This window comes from Rhinolophus ferrumequinum, chromosome 6 (assembly GCF_004115265.2).
Source record: "Rhinolophus ferrumequinum isolate MPI-CBG mRhiFer1 chromosome 6, mRhiFer1_v1.p, whole genome shotgun sequence".
Classification (NCBI taxonomy): Eukaryota; Metazoa; Chordata; class Mammalia; order Chiroptera; family Rhinolophidae; genus Rhinolophus; species Rhinolophus ferrumequinum.
In genome coordinates, this window is record NC_046289.1 from 61,606,949 (window position 1) to 61,626,008 (window position 19,060).

The window sequence follows — 19,060 nt, forward strand, 5'->3', positions numbered from 1 at the left end:
TACAGCTATAACGGATATCATATTACAACATATAAATGCATCAAATACATGTATACCTTAACTTTACACAATGTTATGTCAAATATATTTTAATAAAAATAAAAACTGAAATATTTCAAAAAACTAAATACAACAGAAACAAACCTGTGGAAAGACACCATTGTTTAGTGAGTCTCGTCTAGACATTTCAAACAATGAGGAATAAAGACTAGAGGAATAAGCTACAGGAATAAGACTAGAGGAATAAATACTAAAGGAATAAGACTAGAAGAATAAGCTAGAGTAATATTTGTGAACAAAGCTTTAAAAGTGTTCAAATAGTTTAAAAACACCCATTTATAGTCAAACAAGTAATAATTTAGAACTTTTTAATTTTTTTATTGAGATATAACTGACATTTAACATTGTGTAAGTTTCAGGTGTACCTGTTGATTTAATACATTTATATAGTGCAATATGATTACCAACCTAGCATGGTAATCATAGCTAGCATTAGCTAACATCTCTATACCACAACATAATTATCATTTCTTTTTTTGTGGTTAGAACATTTAAGATTTATTCTCTTAGCAACTTTGAAGCATGTAATACAGTATTGTTGACTATAGAACTTCTTTACAGCAAATATCATTTATTAAATGCCTACTGTGTCTAGGCATTATTTATATATACTATTCTCTCTCTCTCTTCATTTGGAGAAACAAGGACAACATCTCAACAAGATTCCATCTTAATAAAGATTGATTTGAAGTTAGTTTCCTCATTATACTCAGCTATCACCTAGATGACACTGCTGCCCAATTCTTCTTCCACTATGGAATGATCCCATCTTTTTCCATTTCTTTATGGAATCCTCCAAAAGTCATTTTCAACAGCAAAACCAACCTCTAATACTTTCAACTTCCTCGCAGAATATTTCTTCTCCCTCATTGCTTTAAATTTAACCTCTTCCCCCCAAAAACCTCTTTTCATGATAAAAATTTATTATACTTATTTACATATACCTCTCCCTCCTGTAAAAAGGAGATGTCTTGAGGGCAGGGACCATGTGTTAACCATCTGTAAATCTCCAATGGCTGGAATACAGTAGATGCTCAATATTCGCTGAATGAGCTGAAATCTTCAAACCACCCCTCACATTTAGGTATATCCACTCTCACAGATTAAGAGACTCAAGAACTTAAAAGAACTGGTCCAACGTAACACGGCAGGGCTGGATTTTAAAGCAAGTTTAACTCCAAAGCCCATTCTTTTTCCATTACACTAGCATTTATTTCCAAAGATGTTCTCTGAAGCACTAGTTCTGTAAGATGTCCCACAGAATAGGGTTCTTGGTCAAATATGTCTAGGAAATACTGGGTTAACCAAAGTTAAAGGTAGTTTCATTTTTTTGTTTTGTTGCCATTACAAATTAATGTGCTAACATGCACTATTTTTGCCTTGGAACATCTTGATTTTACAGTCTGCCTCTTAAAAATTACATCATTATCCAGAAACATAATTCCAATTAGAATTTAAATAACTAGGCACCAAGTATTTAATGGCTATTTTCCATGTGCCCAACACTATATCAAACAACATGGTAGATGCAAAAATAAAGACATGATCTCTTGCAGTCAAATAGTCTACAGACTAAATTAGCATGTATGAAATTATGTATTAACCATCAGAAAAGATAATAGCTAAATCTTTTTTAAAAAATACACTGGTAAATAAGCCTATTTTGATTCTTTTGCAAAGGCTAAATTAGATAATAAAAACCTTCAATTCATTTGAATTAGTGTAGTTTTACTATTTGTCTAAACTGAAGATACATGGCAGGTGAGGGGAAAAAAAATCAAGCAATAATAATAAAAATCAACTGTGTTACAAAAAATGACCTAGTTTCAGCTCACTTAAAATGTTCTACATATTCACTTTATTGATCTAGAATATTGAAAATGCTTCTGGAGTCTCTCCTGTACACATTCTCAAGGATTACAAAGTCATCCCAACACAGAAAAAATAACTTCCCTCCATCCGAAAGTTTATCATCAAGCTTTTCAGAGTGTGAAAGCAGAGGTCATTCACTTCAATAAAATTAAACATGTCCTATATTTATTTCAGTCGCTAAAAAAAAAAAAAAAAAAAAAAAAAAAAAGCCTTTCAGAAGCCATGTGTTTTAATGAGGCTAAAAACAAACATAAGATGCCGACAAACTATGCCACTAAAATCAAATAGATTTTTAAAAATCCTAGGAAAACCATTAATTTTTAAAACCCAAATCATGTTTAATGGTTTACACTCACCATTTTTATTTGCTGGTGAAAAAAAGTTGAAGACAGGAGAAAATATGGTCCCCAACAACGTAGTCCTTGGAGGACTGCCAGAGGAAGGATTATCTTCTAATTTTCCATTTTGTTTTACATGTTGATTTGTCATTTCATAACTACCAGCTTCTAAGAAAAAAATAGAAAAACAAAGCTGTAATCTAAAAAACATGACTTTCAGAAATGTGTTCTAAATCATTCATTGTAAAAATAACTTTTCCCCACAAAATACTTCATGAAAACTAATTAACATTAATATTAGGAAAGTTTATTATTTAATAAAATCTTGAGGTAAATCACTGGTAAATCAAATGATCTTTATAACAAATTTACTTAACTCTTTAAAAATTCTAGAATTCACTGAGTTTTTCAAAGTACAGTTGACCCTTGAACAACACGAGTTTGAACTGCATGGATTAAACATGGATTTATTTATTTTTTCAATAAATACAGTCAGCCCTCTGTATCCCCAGGTTTCTCTTCCACGGAGTCATCAGTATATGTTGTTATATTGAAAACAGTACTTTCGGGCTGGCCCGGTGGCTCAGATAGTTGGAGAACCCTACTCCTAATGCCAAGGTCGCCGGTTGGAGTCCCACATGGGCCAGTGAGCTGCGCCCTCTACAGTTAAGATTGTGAACAATGGCTCTCCCTGGAGTTGGGCTGCCGTGAACTAGAGGAACAACCAGAGGTTGGTGTGGGCTGCCGTGAGCTGCTGTGTGCTACCGTGGGCTGCCATGAGCGGCTGGTGGCCAGCGTGAGTGGCCAGCAGCTGGCAAGAGCTGCCATGAGCTGCTGTGAGTTGGCCAAGTGACGACTGGTGGCTGGGGGAGCACAAGGCTCATAATACCAGCATGGGCCAGGGAGCTGTGTCCTACACTGGACTGAGAAACAACGCTTAAACCAGAGTATGGCGGGAGGATGGAAGAAGGGGAAAAAAAAAAACAGGACTTTCAATCTGTGGCTGGGATGCACAGAAGCAGAGGGCATTGTTCTATGTAAGCCATTTTGTATAAGGGACCTGAGCATCTGTGGATTTTGGTATATCCACAGGGGTCCAAAACCAATCCCCACAGACTCCAAAGGACAACTGAAGTTTTGAGGGAGTCAAAGTTATGTGTGGATTTTTTGACTGTGCCAAGGGGTCAGGGCCCCACGTTGTTAAAGGGTCAACTATAGATTTATATCTAGAATTACAGACTGAAAGGCTTCTTATCAACACAGGGTAACAGAATGAAATAAATTCTTTGTAACTAAAGCAAGCGACAATATCGAAAACACAAATGCAAAATTTTGTCTTTATTTACATTTTGGGATGCTGCCTACTTCATAAAACCTAACCTCCAATCTATTTGCAATGAAATAAATAGAGGGAACATAGCTTTATTGAAGCAGAAGACTATGGATAGCAGTATCAAAAATTACCTATGGATATTGAGGCACCATTTCAAAGTGGTTAGGAAGAATAACCAGTTGTTTTTTTTAATTTCTAGTGAATAAAAATTTTTCATGGGTTTTTGGAAAATATAAAATAAAAATAAATTCAAACAAATGTTTTGATTCATCATCCTTAACCATTTACAACGTTACTCGGCATCTACCTCATTTCTTTCCTTCTTTGCTGTAGGTCTTTTAATAACTTGTTCCTTTATCCCTTTTCTCCATAATGGTGAACTCTAACGATAAGAGATACAACACTGCATTGAGGGAAAAGAGGTAAGAAATTTTTATTGCTGTCGTGTTTACAACAGCATTGGTTAAAAGGCAGTATGCCATGTTCCTAAGTGTTGTTCTTTATAGCTTTCTCTGCTTGTTCTTGTTTTCTTCTTTTTAACTTTGAGGAGCTTCTCGGCCATATAAGATATTGACCTGAACAGGGTTTATCAACAGCAACACTATTGACTTCTGGGCTGGATAATTCTTTGTTGTGGGAAGATGGCCTGTGCATTGTAGGATGTTTAGCAGCATCCCTGACCTCTACTGCGAGATATGAGTAGCAACCCCGACAGACTGTGACAACCAAAAAGGTCTCCAGGCATTGACAAATGTCCCCTGGGGGACAAAACCACTCCTAGTTGAGAACAACTGGCCTGAATGATCTAAGCCCTCTCTGAGCTCTGAAATTCTATGATCCAGAAACAAATTCTTTGTACATATTAAGTACATACTTCAAATTTGTACATCTACAAATTAAGTCACAACTATTATTATTTTAAGAAATGAGTTCATCAGAAGCCAAAAATGTTGATCCATTTACACGTTCATAGTAAACAGTATAAAGCTAGTTGCTCTGCTGTTGTCATTTTAATTCAAAAAGGTAGATTTATATTAAGGTAAATTTTTATTTCACTTCATGCTATTAATATTTACTAAAGATTACAAAAACAAGGCAGAAACTGCTCAAAGTAGATTTTTAAAAACAGAAAAGAAACATATCAGGTGAGATCTCTGCTTATACCTAATAAAACAGTATCTAAATATTAACAAACCTCCATTTACTTGACTTTTCCGCCTTACTCGAGATATCTGTTTGTTAGGTTTTTCTCCTGCTCTTGGTGTTGATGTGATCAGATTATTATCTATATCACGTTCAATTCTACTCCGTTTCGAAGGATTTTCTCTCTCTTCCTTAAGATATAAAAGGAAAAACATGCATTGAGCAGTCTTTCTGCCTCATAGGTTACACTTTTAAAATAATAAAATTTGATATGCATCCCATTGCAGCATCATTTACAACAGCCAACATACGGAAACAACCTAAGGGTCCACTGATTGATGAATGGATAAAGAAAATATGGCATATATATATATATGCAGCCATAAGAAAAGAATGAAATCTTGCCATTTGTGACAACATGGATGGACTTGGAGGGCATTATACTACATTATACTAAGTGAAATAAGTCAGACAGAGAAAGACAAATACTGTTATGATCTCACTTGTATGTGAAATCTAAAATTAAACAAACAAAACAGAGAACAGATTGGTGGTGGTTGCCAGAGGTGGGAGAAATGGGTGAAGGTACGAAACTCAAGTAATAAAATAATAAGTCATGAAGATGTAATGTACAGCATGGTGAGTACAGTTAATACTGTATCGGATATTTGAAAGTTGCGAAGAGAGTAAATCTTTAACGTTCTCAACACAAGGGGAAAAAAACTCTGGAACTATGTATGTTGATTGATGTTAACTAGACTTATTGTGGTGATCACTTCGCAATACATACAAATATCAAATCATTACATTATATACTTAATATACATCAATTATATCTCAAAAGAAAAGAATTAATGCGGTATGATATATTTCCCGTTTTTCAAATCCAGGAGTAACAAACTGAATTAATATCTAACATTGGTAGAAAATACAGGAAAAATGTGAGTGTCATGAAGAGTAGTTATTAATGCAATTCAGATCCTTTCCCCAAGATCCATTCAATTTCCATGCTATTGAAAAAACTGATTATACAACGTGCTCTGAATTTTCAGCAATTTCCCCTTATTCCTAGAATTGCCTGAAAGAACAGAGGTCGCTTCATGAGCCCTGAGGGGAAGAGAGAGAACCTTACTGGAATTTGCTGGCATATCACATATTACCAAAAATGACAAAAAATTATAGGGCCTGCCACTGCCACACCCCCTAATGTCAACCTCAATTCTTTAAAGGCCTAAATTAACACTAAGGAGTCTACTCTTAACAAAGCTCTCTATTCATTTCCTTATATGGGGCAAACCCACATATGACCAGTTTATACTATTTTTATAGTATTATTGACTGAGAGTACATACTCCAAGCAATTAGTTGATTTTTCTCCATCTATTTTTTTCTCATTGTAAAACTTTTAGAGTCATCTAACACACGAGCAATTTTCTTACATTTACTGTAATACTGGCCTATACCGTGTTTCCCCGAAAATAAGACCTAGCTAAACCATGCGTCTTTTGGAGCAAAAATTAATATAAGACCCGGTCTTACAGTGAAATATAAGACCGGGTCTTATATAATATATGACCGAGTCTAATATTAATTTTTGTTCCAAAAGATGCATTAGAGCTGATTGTCCAGCTAGGTCTTATTTTTGGGGAAACACGGTAATTCCTTGTTTTAATGAGACTACTTGAAATCTTTGGATAAGGACTAGATTTTAAAATCTTTATGTATAATTTACACATATAATCAACATCCTTATTCAACAGGAATAACTTGTCTACTTTTTTATATTTGATGCTTTTACACCACAGCAAATAAATGTTTAAAATAAAAAACGTTTATTATCGTAAGACACATAACCGTTAATACCCTTCAAAATACTCCCCCTTGCTTCAAACCTATTTATCCCATTGTTCTTGCCACTTTATGAAGCAGATCTGGAAGTCCTCTTTCTTAAGTATCTTTAGTTGCGCTGTTGTGGCTGCCTCAATGTCCTGAATCATTTTGACTTTGGGGAAGATCCAGAAGTCACACAGTGCCAGATCCCATGAATAAAGTAGATGAAGACACACTGTAATGTTTTTATTTGACAGAAATTGCCGTATACCAGCAGCGATGTGTAACACGGAGCGTTGTCATGATGGAGGATGATTTATGGCACACTTTAAAACACACATTCTCTCAACCGTAGCTCACACCTGACTGACTGCACCAAACAAGTTGAAACTTTTCACACAGTCACTAAGTTTCGACGTGCCGCTTCCCTTATTGAAGATCCCTGCCTTTCGAGTGGATGGCACTTGGCAGCAGCATTCACCATATTTTGTGATCACAACAGAAAGACTATCACGCATCACTTCTGGTACGTCAATTTCTGTCAAATAAAAACATTATGGTGTATGCTCATCCACCTTATTCATCGGATCTGGCACTGTGCAACTTCTGGTTCTTCCCCAAAGTCAAAATGACCGTGAAAGGTAAAAGTTTTGAATCAATTCAGGACATCGAGGCAGCCACGACAGTGCAACTAAAGACACTTCTGAAAGAGGACTTCCAGAACTATTTCAGAAAGTGGCAAGAATGATGGGATAAGTGTGTTCAAAGCAAGGGGAGGTATTTTGAGGGAGATTAATGGCAATGTGTCTTTTATTGTAATAAATTAATTTAAACATTCACCGTATTTTTTGATCATACCTCATACTATTATGCATTTTCTAAAGATTGAATATTGTTTTTAAAAACAGAAAATAAACATGTCAAGTGAGATCTACGCTGTATACTGGCCCATCTGTTAGTCACTCAGTAGCTGACTCAGTTACTGTATCATTGTCCTGGTATTACAGTGCTTGTGTTCAAGAAACCCTTATAAAATCCAATGCTACGTCACAATGCCAGTATCATTCACCTCACTTCACTTTATCACACAGGCACTTATTATCTATCTCACATCATCACATGAAGGGTGAGTACAGTACAATATTTTGAGAGGCCACATGCTATAACTTATTACAGTATATTGTTATAACTGTTCTATTTTATTGTTAGCTATTGTTATTAATCTCTTACTGTGCCTAATTTATAAATTAAACTTTATCATAGGTATACGTGTATAGGGAAAAATCATAGTATATATACGGTTCAGCACTGCCCACAGTTTCAGGCATCCACTGGGGGTCTTGGAACATATCCCCAGTGGATAAGGGGGGCTACTATATAGCACAAAATGCCTCAGTGATTCAAAACAAAACTCCTCTCATTTTTACTGTTTAGCATTCCCCTGTATTTTAAAATGAACTGGAAGCCTCATATCTCAAATATGGGATCTCCATTACTGCAAAATATAGAGGGGCTCTTTATAAAGTCCTTCAAAAATAGAAATAGTGGCAAAATATAAGGGGTCTTTTTATCAAGTCCTTCAAAAATAGAAATAGTGCCACAAAACCTTAACTACACTAAGTTCCAGCATCCTCTTAAGGAAGTTCACCTGGTATAACATAAATACATACATTTCTGAAAACCTTACATTCTGCAATACTAAAAATATCAAGGTTTATGGTAGGAGAAAAAATGGGACCAGGAGAGTAGAGAGGGGAACATTGGGGCAGATCAGTCAATACCCCTATAACTCTATAACCACAGCACTAACAAGAATAATGACTGGGACCTCCAGAGATAACTTGGATACCCCAGTCAGGCAGCGAGGATCAGCTGAAACACTACTTCAAAGCTTAATAAAAGGTGTTAAAAAAAAAAAGTAGAAACAAAGGCTTATGGGAGCTGATAGATAAAGCTTTAATAGGGCTGCTATGACAATGCAGCTGCCACATGAGAAGAGTCCCTGCTAGGCCAGGCTGTACATCTCTGGGAGGACACCCCCACTGCAGGTTATCATTTTTAATTTAAAAGTCTATGTGTGGGGTTTGGGGGTGCCTTAGGCTCTGTAGCAGCTGAACTTCCCTTATGAAGTATAAAATTCAACTCCCATTATTTAGGATCCCCCTATCCAATTTAGGGAAAATCACGTATAAACCAAAATACCACCCATATTACACTGACACTATTCCCCTGATTCCCAACAGTGTATAAGCTAACTGATATTGTGGAGGCACCACATATTGTACCAGAACACACTGCATTATGGTCAATTGAGAATACACTCAAATACCTTAGCTTACATCTCTAAAGAGAAGGAAGCAGAAGCTATTAAGATCAAGGTTAAGTAAGGTTCTGCACTGATAAAAATCCTATTTTTTAGGATAATGTATTCAAATGTCTGATGATGATTCAATTCTGAAAGAGAATTCGTCACCCAATCCTAGTCTTCCGTAAATATTCAACTATACACACTTCAGGGACATTTTTGGACATGATAAGATTTTTAGAAGAGGAATTAGGAAAAACAGGATTTCTACATTACTATACATGCTGTTTTAATAAATTTAATAATCCTACAATGTTTTCTCTGGAATCTGCATTTTTCAAAATTGTCTCTTTTAAGTGGAAAATCTTGGGAAGGTGGTTTTCTGAAATCTCTGAATCCCGAAGGAAATACAGAGAACTAAAGAGGCAACAAAAACCCAAGGACAAATTCAGAACAAAATCAGGAAATAAGGTGTCTCCCCCAAACTCCAAGTGGAGGACAAACCAACAGCCACAACACCTGAATGCCCACATGCACCACTGCAGAAGAAAGCAAAAGGATGCAACAAGATGTATAACAACACATCTGAGAACAGGAGTAGCCCAAAATAGCTAACAGGCAGGTATTCAATTGAAAGCATAGCAGGCCAACTTGATGAAAGCAGATGAGAAGAGGAGAGGAAGTTGCTACCCAATCCAATAGCAAAGGGGTCAATGATGAGAATGAAACAGGAGCAAGTTTAGCTTTTATGAACTCTTGAAATTGACCAACTATGGCCCCCTTCTACAGCAGGGTTCCACACGGAGGGAAATTGCTGGGAATGGAATCAAAATTGAATTAAGAAAATCACAGGAGAGGAGAAAAAGAAGTTCCAGATAAACATGGGGTAGGGGTAAAGTGACAGGAAAACTAGAAAAGCAATCATTGTATTTTTTAACACCACACAAAAACACAAACCTAATTGAAAAGATACTTTGAACCACAAAACTCTCTAAAAATTCAGAAAAACCAATCTCACATAAAAATGAGCAACAAGAAAGTACACATGTCAAATCCCAAATAAAAATTACAATAAAATGAACAAGAAGTCAAATGACCTCTACAGATTTAAAAAAGTCAGAAAAACATGCATAGAGAATAGATCAAAACAATAGCCTTCTATTTCAAAGCAAAACAAGAAATTAAGAAAATGATGAGACATACATCAGAGTTAAGAAAACTCAGAAATGAAGAGACAGAAGAAAATAATTAGAAGAAAAAAATCATTTCAGAAATAAAGACCGAAATAGAATGGACATAGAAGTGAGTAAACAATAGATTATGCCTTTAAGAGAAATACAAGGTAAAACGGGAAAAAAAATTTAAGATATCAAAATGTTGACAAATACTGCAAGACAGACAAAGAAGATCCAACAGACAGAAAACAGTAGTCCTTGAAGAAGGAAACCAAAGCAAAAACATGGCAAGAGAACAAATATTAGAAAATTTTCCTCAAATAAAATATTTGAAATTACATATTTGAAAATACATGAAATTACATGAAAAAGTACTAAAACTTTTTCTGGGTTGATTTGTTGTTATTTATTTATTTATTTATTTATTTATTTATTTATAAGGAGGGCACAGCTCACAGTGGCCCATGTGGGGATCGAACCAGCAGCCTTGGTGTTCTTAGCGCCACTCTCTAAACAACTGAGCTAACTGGTTTTTTAACTAAACCATCAACCCAGAAAAACAGATACATCCTAAACTTAACAGAATTTAAAGAAAAAAATACTTAGGAGAACAGGCAAAGTCACTTTATTTATAAAGGGAAGAATTAGATTATCAAACTTTGACAGCAATACTTTGTATGTCAGAATAAAATGAAATAACATTTAAAATAATCAAGAGAAAATGTGAGCCAAAAATTTTACATGCAGCAAAACTGATTTTCAAGCATAAAGGGCACTTTAGCAACAAGCAAGAACTCAGAATATTTTCCCCAAGAATGCTTTCTGTGGCATCTACTAGAAAATGAGCTTTAGACATAAAAATGACAACAATTCACATGAGGACTGAAGATAACCATTAAATATATGGAACATATGTAGAACCTATATAACTAAAACAAATGAGGACTAAAAGATAGTATGTGATGACTACAGGCTCAGAATGTATCGAAATAAACTATAAAAAACTGGTAAGAGTTTTTTTAATAGTTCACTTTAAAGGCATTCTAAACAGAAAAGTTGACAGAATTCATTTTCAGCTGATCTACACAAGAAATACTAAGTGAAGTTCTTTAGGCATAAAATAAATAATACCAGATGGGACCCTAAATTTGCAGTAAGGAATGAACACCACTAAGGCAAATATATGAGTAAATATAAAAGATCTTTATGTTCAGTACTTCTACTGTGCTCTTACTAGCTATGTTCAATAGTTATACTTGCTATAATCTCTTTAGCCTTATTATGATCCAGTAAATTATTATCTTGAAATCTCCAAGTTTTTCTATATATGTAGAAACACAATAAGAGTACTCTTGTTGTTTTGCAATATTAAATTTGGTTTTTAAAATTTTATCTAAAAGCTATTTTAGAATTTAGTATTTTAAAAGAAAATTTGTAACTTTATAATAACTAGGCCATTGAATTTAAAAAGGGAGATTAGATGATTTGTGATTTAAACCCACTGATGTACTGATGAAAGGATTAAACTGATATATTAGAATTCTCTTATCACAAAAAGGGCAAATGTATTCCAAAGAAACTGGATGGAATTGTATATTGCGAATTACAAATGAAAATATGATAAACCTATTTTCCCTTTGGCTGCCTAAGTAGTCCTATTGTGTCTTATGCAATAGAACATACTGAAATTCAATTACGGTGACAATTCAGTTGTACTGTCATTTGAGATCATTCAGCATTTTTTTAAAAAAAGGATATTTTAAAATATACTATGATGAGTTCTTTAAAAGGCAAAATTGTTACAGCTTTTCAAACCAAAAATAAAAAAGCCCATGAAGTATCTTAAAGAGAAAGTTATATTGCATCAGTTGAAAAAGTGTACATAATATCTGAGAGACTTATAAAATACACTTTTACAGTAGATAGTGCTGAAAGCCTGCTGGGTAAAAAGTCAGTAAAAGAAACAGGCACTTCCAGTTTCCAATGATAAAATAAATTGCTGAATTAAAGACTTCTGTGCAGCCTTTTTGTCCGTGGACACTGCCAAGTTAAGCATCGTTCAAGACTCTCCTCCCGCAGTCGTCATGTCTAACTCAAGAGTCTCACAAAGAGCCCGAACAGCTGCAGAACCTCTTCATGGGAGGTTTGAGCTTTGAAACAACCGATGTGAGTTGGAGGAACCATTCTGAACAATGGGGAATGCTCAGACTGTGTGGTGATGAGGTATCCAAACACCAAGCGCTCCAGAGGCTTTGGGTTTGTCATCTATGCCGCCGTGGAGGAGGTGAGTGCAACCATGAAGGCAAGGCCACACAAGGTGGAGGGAAGAGTTGTGGGACCAAAGAGGGCTGCTCAAGAGGAGATTCTCAAACACCTGGTGTCCACTGCACTGTGGAAAAGATTTTTGCTGGTGGTATTAAAGGAGACACTGAAGAATATCACCTAAGAGATGATTTTGAACAGTGTGGGAAAATTGAAGTGATTGAAATCATGACTGACTGAAGCAGTGGCAAGAAGAGAGGCTTGGCTTTTGTAACCTTTGATGCCCGTGACTCTGTAGACAAGCATGTCATTCAGAAATACCATGCTGTGAATGGCCACAATGGGGAAGTATGGAAAGCCCTGTCTAAGCAAGAAATGGCTAGTGTTTCATCCAGTCAGAGGTCAAAATGGTTCTGGAAACTTCGGTGGTGATTGTGGAGGTGGTTTTGGTTTGAATGACAACTTTGGTCATGGAGGTAACGTCAGTGGTTGAGGTGACTTTGGTGGCAGTTGTGGTGGTGGAAGATATGGTGGCAGTGGAAATGGTTATAATGGATTTAGTAATGATAAAAGCAATTTTGGAGGAGGTGGAGCTACAATGATTTTGACAATTATAACAATTTATCTTCAAATTTTGGACCCATGGAAGGAAAAATTTTGGCAGCAGAAGCTCTGGCCCGTATGGTGGTGGAGGCCAATACTTTGCCAAACCACAAAACTAAGGTGGCTCTGGTGGTTCCAGCAGCAGCAGAAGCTATGGCAGTGGCAGAAGGTTTTAATTACTGCCAGGAAACAAAGCTTAGCAGGAGAGGAGAGCCAGAGAAGTGACAGAGAAACTACAGGTAGCAAGAGATTTGTGAACTCAGCCAAGCACAGTGGTGGCAGGGCCTAGCTGCTACAAAGAAGACATGTTTTAGACAACAATCCTGTGTATGGACAAAAACCTCGAGAACTGCATTTGTTACTAATTGTGTAACAGGTTATTTCAGTTTCTGTTCTGTGGAAAGTGTAAAAAGCATTCCAACAAAGGGTTTTAACTAGAATTTTTTTTGCACCCATGCTCTTGATTGCTAAATGTAATAGTCTGATAATGACGCTGAATAAATGTGTCTTTAAAAAAAAAGTATCTGCAAATACAAAAAACGATTTAAAATCTGGTTTGCAGAACTGTACTTTTGTCTTACAGATGTGGCTGAACTTTCTGTTTTGACTGTATTTATGTTGATGGTTCCAGCATCAACTAATCACCGAAGATCTTTAATCATCAAAGATCTTCTTTACTGTGAATGCATGGTAACAAACACAAATGGTACGTATTTTTTTGCATCTCATTTTATCCTGGAATAACTTGTGCTGACATCTGCACTAATTGTGCAAAAGCACAACTGTGATGGATATAACTACTACCACCTTAGCAAATCAAGGCACTGACATCCAATAGTTATTGTGCTTTTCACTGCCATGGACTTGCAGAAAAAAGCTGATTCTACTTAAGAATGTCCTTGATGAAGCTGTAAAATTAATCAAATCTCAACGCTTAAATATGTGTTAACATTCTGTATGATGAGATGGGAAGTATACACAAAGTACTTCTGCTGCAAATTTGTGCTTCCACAATTGTGTTGGGGAAAAGTAAGTGACTGAGCTGTAACCTATATTAGACTACTTTTTCTGACGGAAAATTATTTTTACTGGAAGTAGGTATTTTCTGAAAATTGAACAAAGCAAGCCTGTCACTTTAAGAAAACTGACGGTTTTTATTGCCAACAATAAAATTTGAGTTTTCAAGCAAAAATTAGAATTTTAGAAAAGTTGAACCCAGAATCATGAGCTTGACAGCTTCCCAATATTTAAAGACTGTTCTGTTGAGATCAGTGGGGATGCTCACAAATGTGATGTTTAAATATTGAATAATAAAATTTGTCAATATGTAAACACATGGAAGATCTGCACAATTCAGTGAACCAGTTTTTTTCAAATAACCAGTGCATGATGTTACAAAACCATACATCGGAAAAATATCCACTCCAAGTGCAAGACAGATCAACAAAAAGATCACTGCAGAGCTTTCAAATTCAATCTTGGAACTAGAACCTAAAAAACTACACAGTTGTCAAGTTTTGGAGTAGTATCAATACAGTATTTGCAATTATTTAAAAAGGACACTAAAATACTTTTCCCTTTTCAAAATACATGTTGTTGTTGTTTTCATGCTTCAACAATAACAATAAACTACCTTCTATGAAGCGACCATTAAGAAGATTTGCAAAACTGTAAATGTCAGGCTTCCCACTAATTTCCTTTTTGTTTTTAGAAAACAGTTATGTTTGTATTAATATGTAGTAGATTTAAAATTATGAATGACTATTTTCAAATTCCTCAGTTCTAATATCCAATGAGATATATTGATATATACAACTCACATAAATGTTCTTTAGGGTTTCCAATATTTCTAAGAAGGTAAAGGATCCTAAGATCAAAAACTTTAAGAACCACTTGCTTAAGAGGGTCTACTAACAAAACGATAAGAGAAAAGTTAAAGAGCCTTTCCTCCAAATGGGGAAAAATTTTAATTTGACAGTTCACAAAAGAAGATCCACACATGGCCAATAAACACGAAAAAATACTCAACCTCATTAATCATCAGGGAAATGCAAAATAGAAACACAAGGAGATACCACTTACCCCTGTAGAGAGGTTGAAGTTAAAGTTAAAAAGACTAACAAACCAAATATTGGTAAGAATGTGGGTAACTGAAACTATCAGACATTGCTAGATAGAATGTAAAATGGTACGAATATTTTGGAAAACAGTTGGGCAGTTTCTTAAAAGTTAAACAGCCAACAAATAGTGCTGGGACCAATAAAGTTGGATCCTTACCTCACACCATCTACAAAAATTAATTCAAGATAGACAGAAAAACTAAGTATAATAACTAAAACTATAAAATGCTTATAAAAAAAAAACCTAGGGCTAAATCTTCATCACCTTGAATTTGGCAATGGTTCTTTGGATATGACATCAAAAACACAAGCAACAAAATTAAACAATTGGACTTCATCAGAAGTAAAAACTTTTGTACTTCAAAGGGGTACACAGAATGGGAGAAAATATTTGCAAATCTAGTAAGAGATTTGTATCTAAAATGTATAAAGGACTCTTACAACCCAATTAAAAAATGGGCAAAGGACTTAAATAGACATTTCTCCAAAGAAGATAAACACCTGGCTAAGAAGCTCATGAAAAGATGTTCAATGTCATCAATCATTAGGGAAATGTGTATCAAAATCACAATGAGCTGCCATTTCACAAACACCAGGATGGTTAAAATTAAAAAAGACAGACAATAACAAGTATTGATGAGGATGTAGAGAAATTAGAACGCCCATATTTTCTGGTGGGACTCTAAAATGCAGTTCCTTAAAAAGCTAAACGAAGAGTTATCATATGACCCAGTAATTCGACTTCTAGGTATACACTCAAGAGAAATGAAAATAGATGTCCACATAAAAACGTATATATTGTGTTTCCCTGAAAATAAGACCTAGCCGGACAATCAGCTCTAATGCGTCTTTTGGAGCAAAAATGAATATAAAACCTAGTTATATTATATTATATTATTATTCTACCCAGTCTTATGTTATATTACATAAGACCCGGTCTTATAGTAATATAAGTAAAATAAGATCGGGTCTTACAGTAAAATAAAACTGGGTTTTATGTTAATTTTTGCTCCAAAAGATGCATTAGAGCTGATTACCCGGGTAGGTCTTATTTTTGGGGAAACTCGGTATGTGAACATTCACAGCAGTCATTTTTCATAATAGCCAAAATGTAGAAACTCAAATGTCCACTAACTGATGAACTGATAATCAAAATGTGGTATATTCATACAATGGAATATTACTTGGCAATAAAAAGGAATAATGTAATGATACATGCTGCAACATGGATGCACTTTGAAAATATTACGCTAAGTGAAAGAAGCCAAAACATAAAGGCTACATACTGTATGATTCCATTTATATGAAATGTCCAGGATAGGTAAATCTATAGAGATAGAAAGTAGATTAGTGATTGCTCAGGGCTAGGGAAGGAGGAGCTGAAGAGTACGGAGTTTCTTAGGGGAATGATGAAAATGGGCTAAATTTGATTGTGGTAATGGTTACACAACTAACTAAACTAAAAGCTACTGAATTTATACCTTAAATGGGTGAGTTTTCTGGTATGTGAATTATAGCTCAATAAAGCTACCACATACACAAAAAACACATGTATCTTCTATATCTGATCTAGCAATACAATTTTCACTTAAATATATGCCCATACATGTACTCAAACAGAAATATTCATAACTTTATTCATGACGGCCAAAAAACAAACAATCCAAATGGATGATGGATAAAGAAATTATGCTATGTGGTACAGTGGTACCTCGGTTTTCTAACATAATCCGTTCCGGAAGCCCGTTCAAGTTCTGAAATGTTGGAAAACAGCCGACAGCTAGGCCTCAGGATCTTGCATTCAGTGGAAGCTGCGTGACATGTTCGACTTCCAAGGCGTGTTGGAAAACCGAAGCATTTACTTCCAGGTTTACGGCGTTCGTAAACCGAAACGTTCGCCAACGGAGACATTTGAAAACCGAGGTACTCATATAACACAATACTACTGGGGAAGAGGAGGTAAATTACAGATAAACATGCAGAAAAAAATGAATTAAAAAACTATGCTAAGTGAAAGAAGTAGGACACATACACACTGTATGATTACAATCATATGAAACTCTAGAAAAGATTAATATAATCTATAATGATAGGAAGCAGATCAGTGGTTGTCTAGGGTGATGCTATGAGAATGTCAGTAAAGGTATTTTTTGGTCATGGGTGTTTAAATCTGTTAAAAGTCATGAAAACATATACATTAGATGAGTGTGTTTTATTGTATTTAATTACAATTACATAATTAAAGTTAATTTTTAAAAAGTCAATATAGGAGATAAAATGGAATTCTAAAAGATAACTAGTTCACCAAAAAGGCAGGATAAGAACAGAGAAACAAATGACAAATGGGATAAATACAGAATAAGTAACAAGATGGGAGACTTGTTACTTTCCTACTAACCATATTAATAATTACATTAAATGTAAATAGATGAAACATGAAAATTTAAATATAAATAATGTTAAAAGTGAACTGGCAACTTAAGATGCTTAACCGTAGAGCTGGGAGGACTATGGGTGAAGCTAGGCCCCTTGTTAACTCTATAGTCTTGACTTCCTGTTGAACTCTATGGTAACTTCCGGGGGAGGGATGCAAACAACAAGGGAAGCTATGTTGGGCTGGCTTTCTTCCCATGTGGGCAGCTGGTGGGCAAGACCAGCCGATGAGTGTGCATGCACTCCTTGTTTCTGTTTCTTTTTCTTGTCCCGAATAAACTGTTTTCTTTTGGTGGATTACCTGGAGAATTATTTGGCCAGTTGACATTATTGGCATCCAATGTGAGGCTGGAACCCAAGACCCTGAGATTAAGAGTCTCATGCTCTACCGACTGAGCTAGCCGGGCTATAGCATCATTGATCAATAACAGAGTATATTTATACACAGGATGGAAAAAAGTATATCACACAAATGCTAAGCAAAAACGCTGTGTGGCTATATCAATACTAGGCAAAGTAAACCTCAAGGCAAATAACATTACTACAGATGAGAGACTTTACTGTGATAACAAGAACAGTGTACACCCAACTATAAAAGAGCATCAAAATAAATGAAATGAAAACAGACAGAACTGAAAGGCGAAGTAGAAAAATTCAGAACAGCTGGATTTTAATACCCTTGTCTTAGAAATTGATAAAACGAGTTTAAAAATAGGACATAGGAGATTGCACTATTATTAACCAACCTGATCTAAGTAATACTTGCAGAATACCACACTCAACAATTCCAAAATACACATATTTTCAAATACACATGGGACATTCACCAAGAGAGACTATATTCTATAAAGTATCAAAAAACACCAAAGCAATGAAATCATACAGAGTATATATTCCTGGACCACAATGATACTAAATTAGAAATTAACAATTAGAAAATATTTGGAATGCCCAAATACCTGGAAATTAAATAACACATTTCTGGAAATTATCCAAATACCTGGAAATTAAACAACACACTTCTAAATAACCATGGGCCAAAGAATAAAGCATAAAGAAAATATGGTAATAAAAATATAATCAGAATATGTGGGAAAGCAGTACTTTGAAATTCACAGCTTTAAATACTTAACATTAGAAAAAAAATTAAAGTGTACTATTAATGATCTAAGCAAGGGGCTGGCAAACTACATTCCAAAAGCCAAATCCTGCACACTGACTGATTTTATATGGCTAGAAAGCTAAGAATGTTTTTTATATTTTTAAATTGTTGGCGGGGGGTGGGGGTGGGGTGGAGGGGAGGGATCAGAAGAACAGTATTTCATGACACATGAAAATTACATGAAATTCAAACATCACTGGTCAAAGTCATACTCATTCATGTATCATGTACAATGGAAAAGTTGAGTAGTAGCTGCAACAGAAATAATATGGTTCACAAAGCCTAAATATTTCTTATTTAATCTAAGCTCCCACGTTTAGAAGCTAGAAAAGTAAATCAGAGAGTACAAGAAAATATTAAAAATGACAAGTAAAATTAAACAGCAAACAAAAAAGAAAATGAACAAAGACCATGTTGGTTCTTT

At 35.1% G+C, this 19,060-nt stretch overlaps 1 protein-coding gene across 4 annotated transcripts in view; it reads right to left on the reverse strand.

The window, feature by feature from the left end:
• CTDSPL2 (CTD small phosphatase like 2) overlaps positions 1-19,060 on the reverse strand; it is an 84,557-nt gene that overhangs the window by 23,542 nt on the left and 41,955 nt on the right. For 3 of the 4 annotated variants that reach the window (XM_033108530.1, XM_033108532.1, XM_033108531.1), the window contains 2 exons: positions 4,799-4,937; positions 2,289-2,438 (listed from right to left, as the gene is read on the reverse strand). In XM_033108530.1, the coding sequence (XP_032964421.1) occupies positions 2,289-2,438; positions 4,799-4,937 (289 nt within the window). The remainder of the gene's footprint in view (positions 1-2,288; positions 2,439-4,798; positions 4,938-19,060) is intronic. The other variant, XM_033108533.1, reaches the window with a different exon arrangement.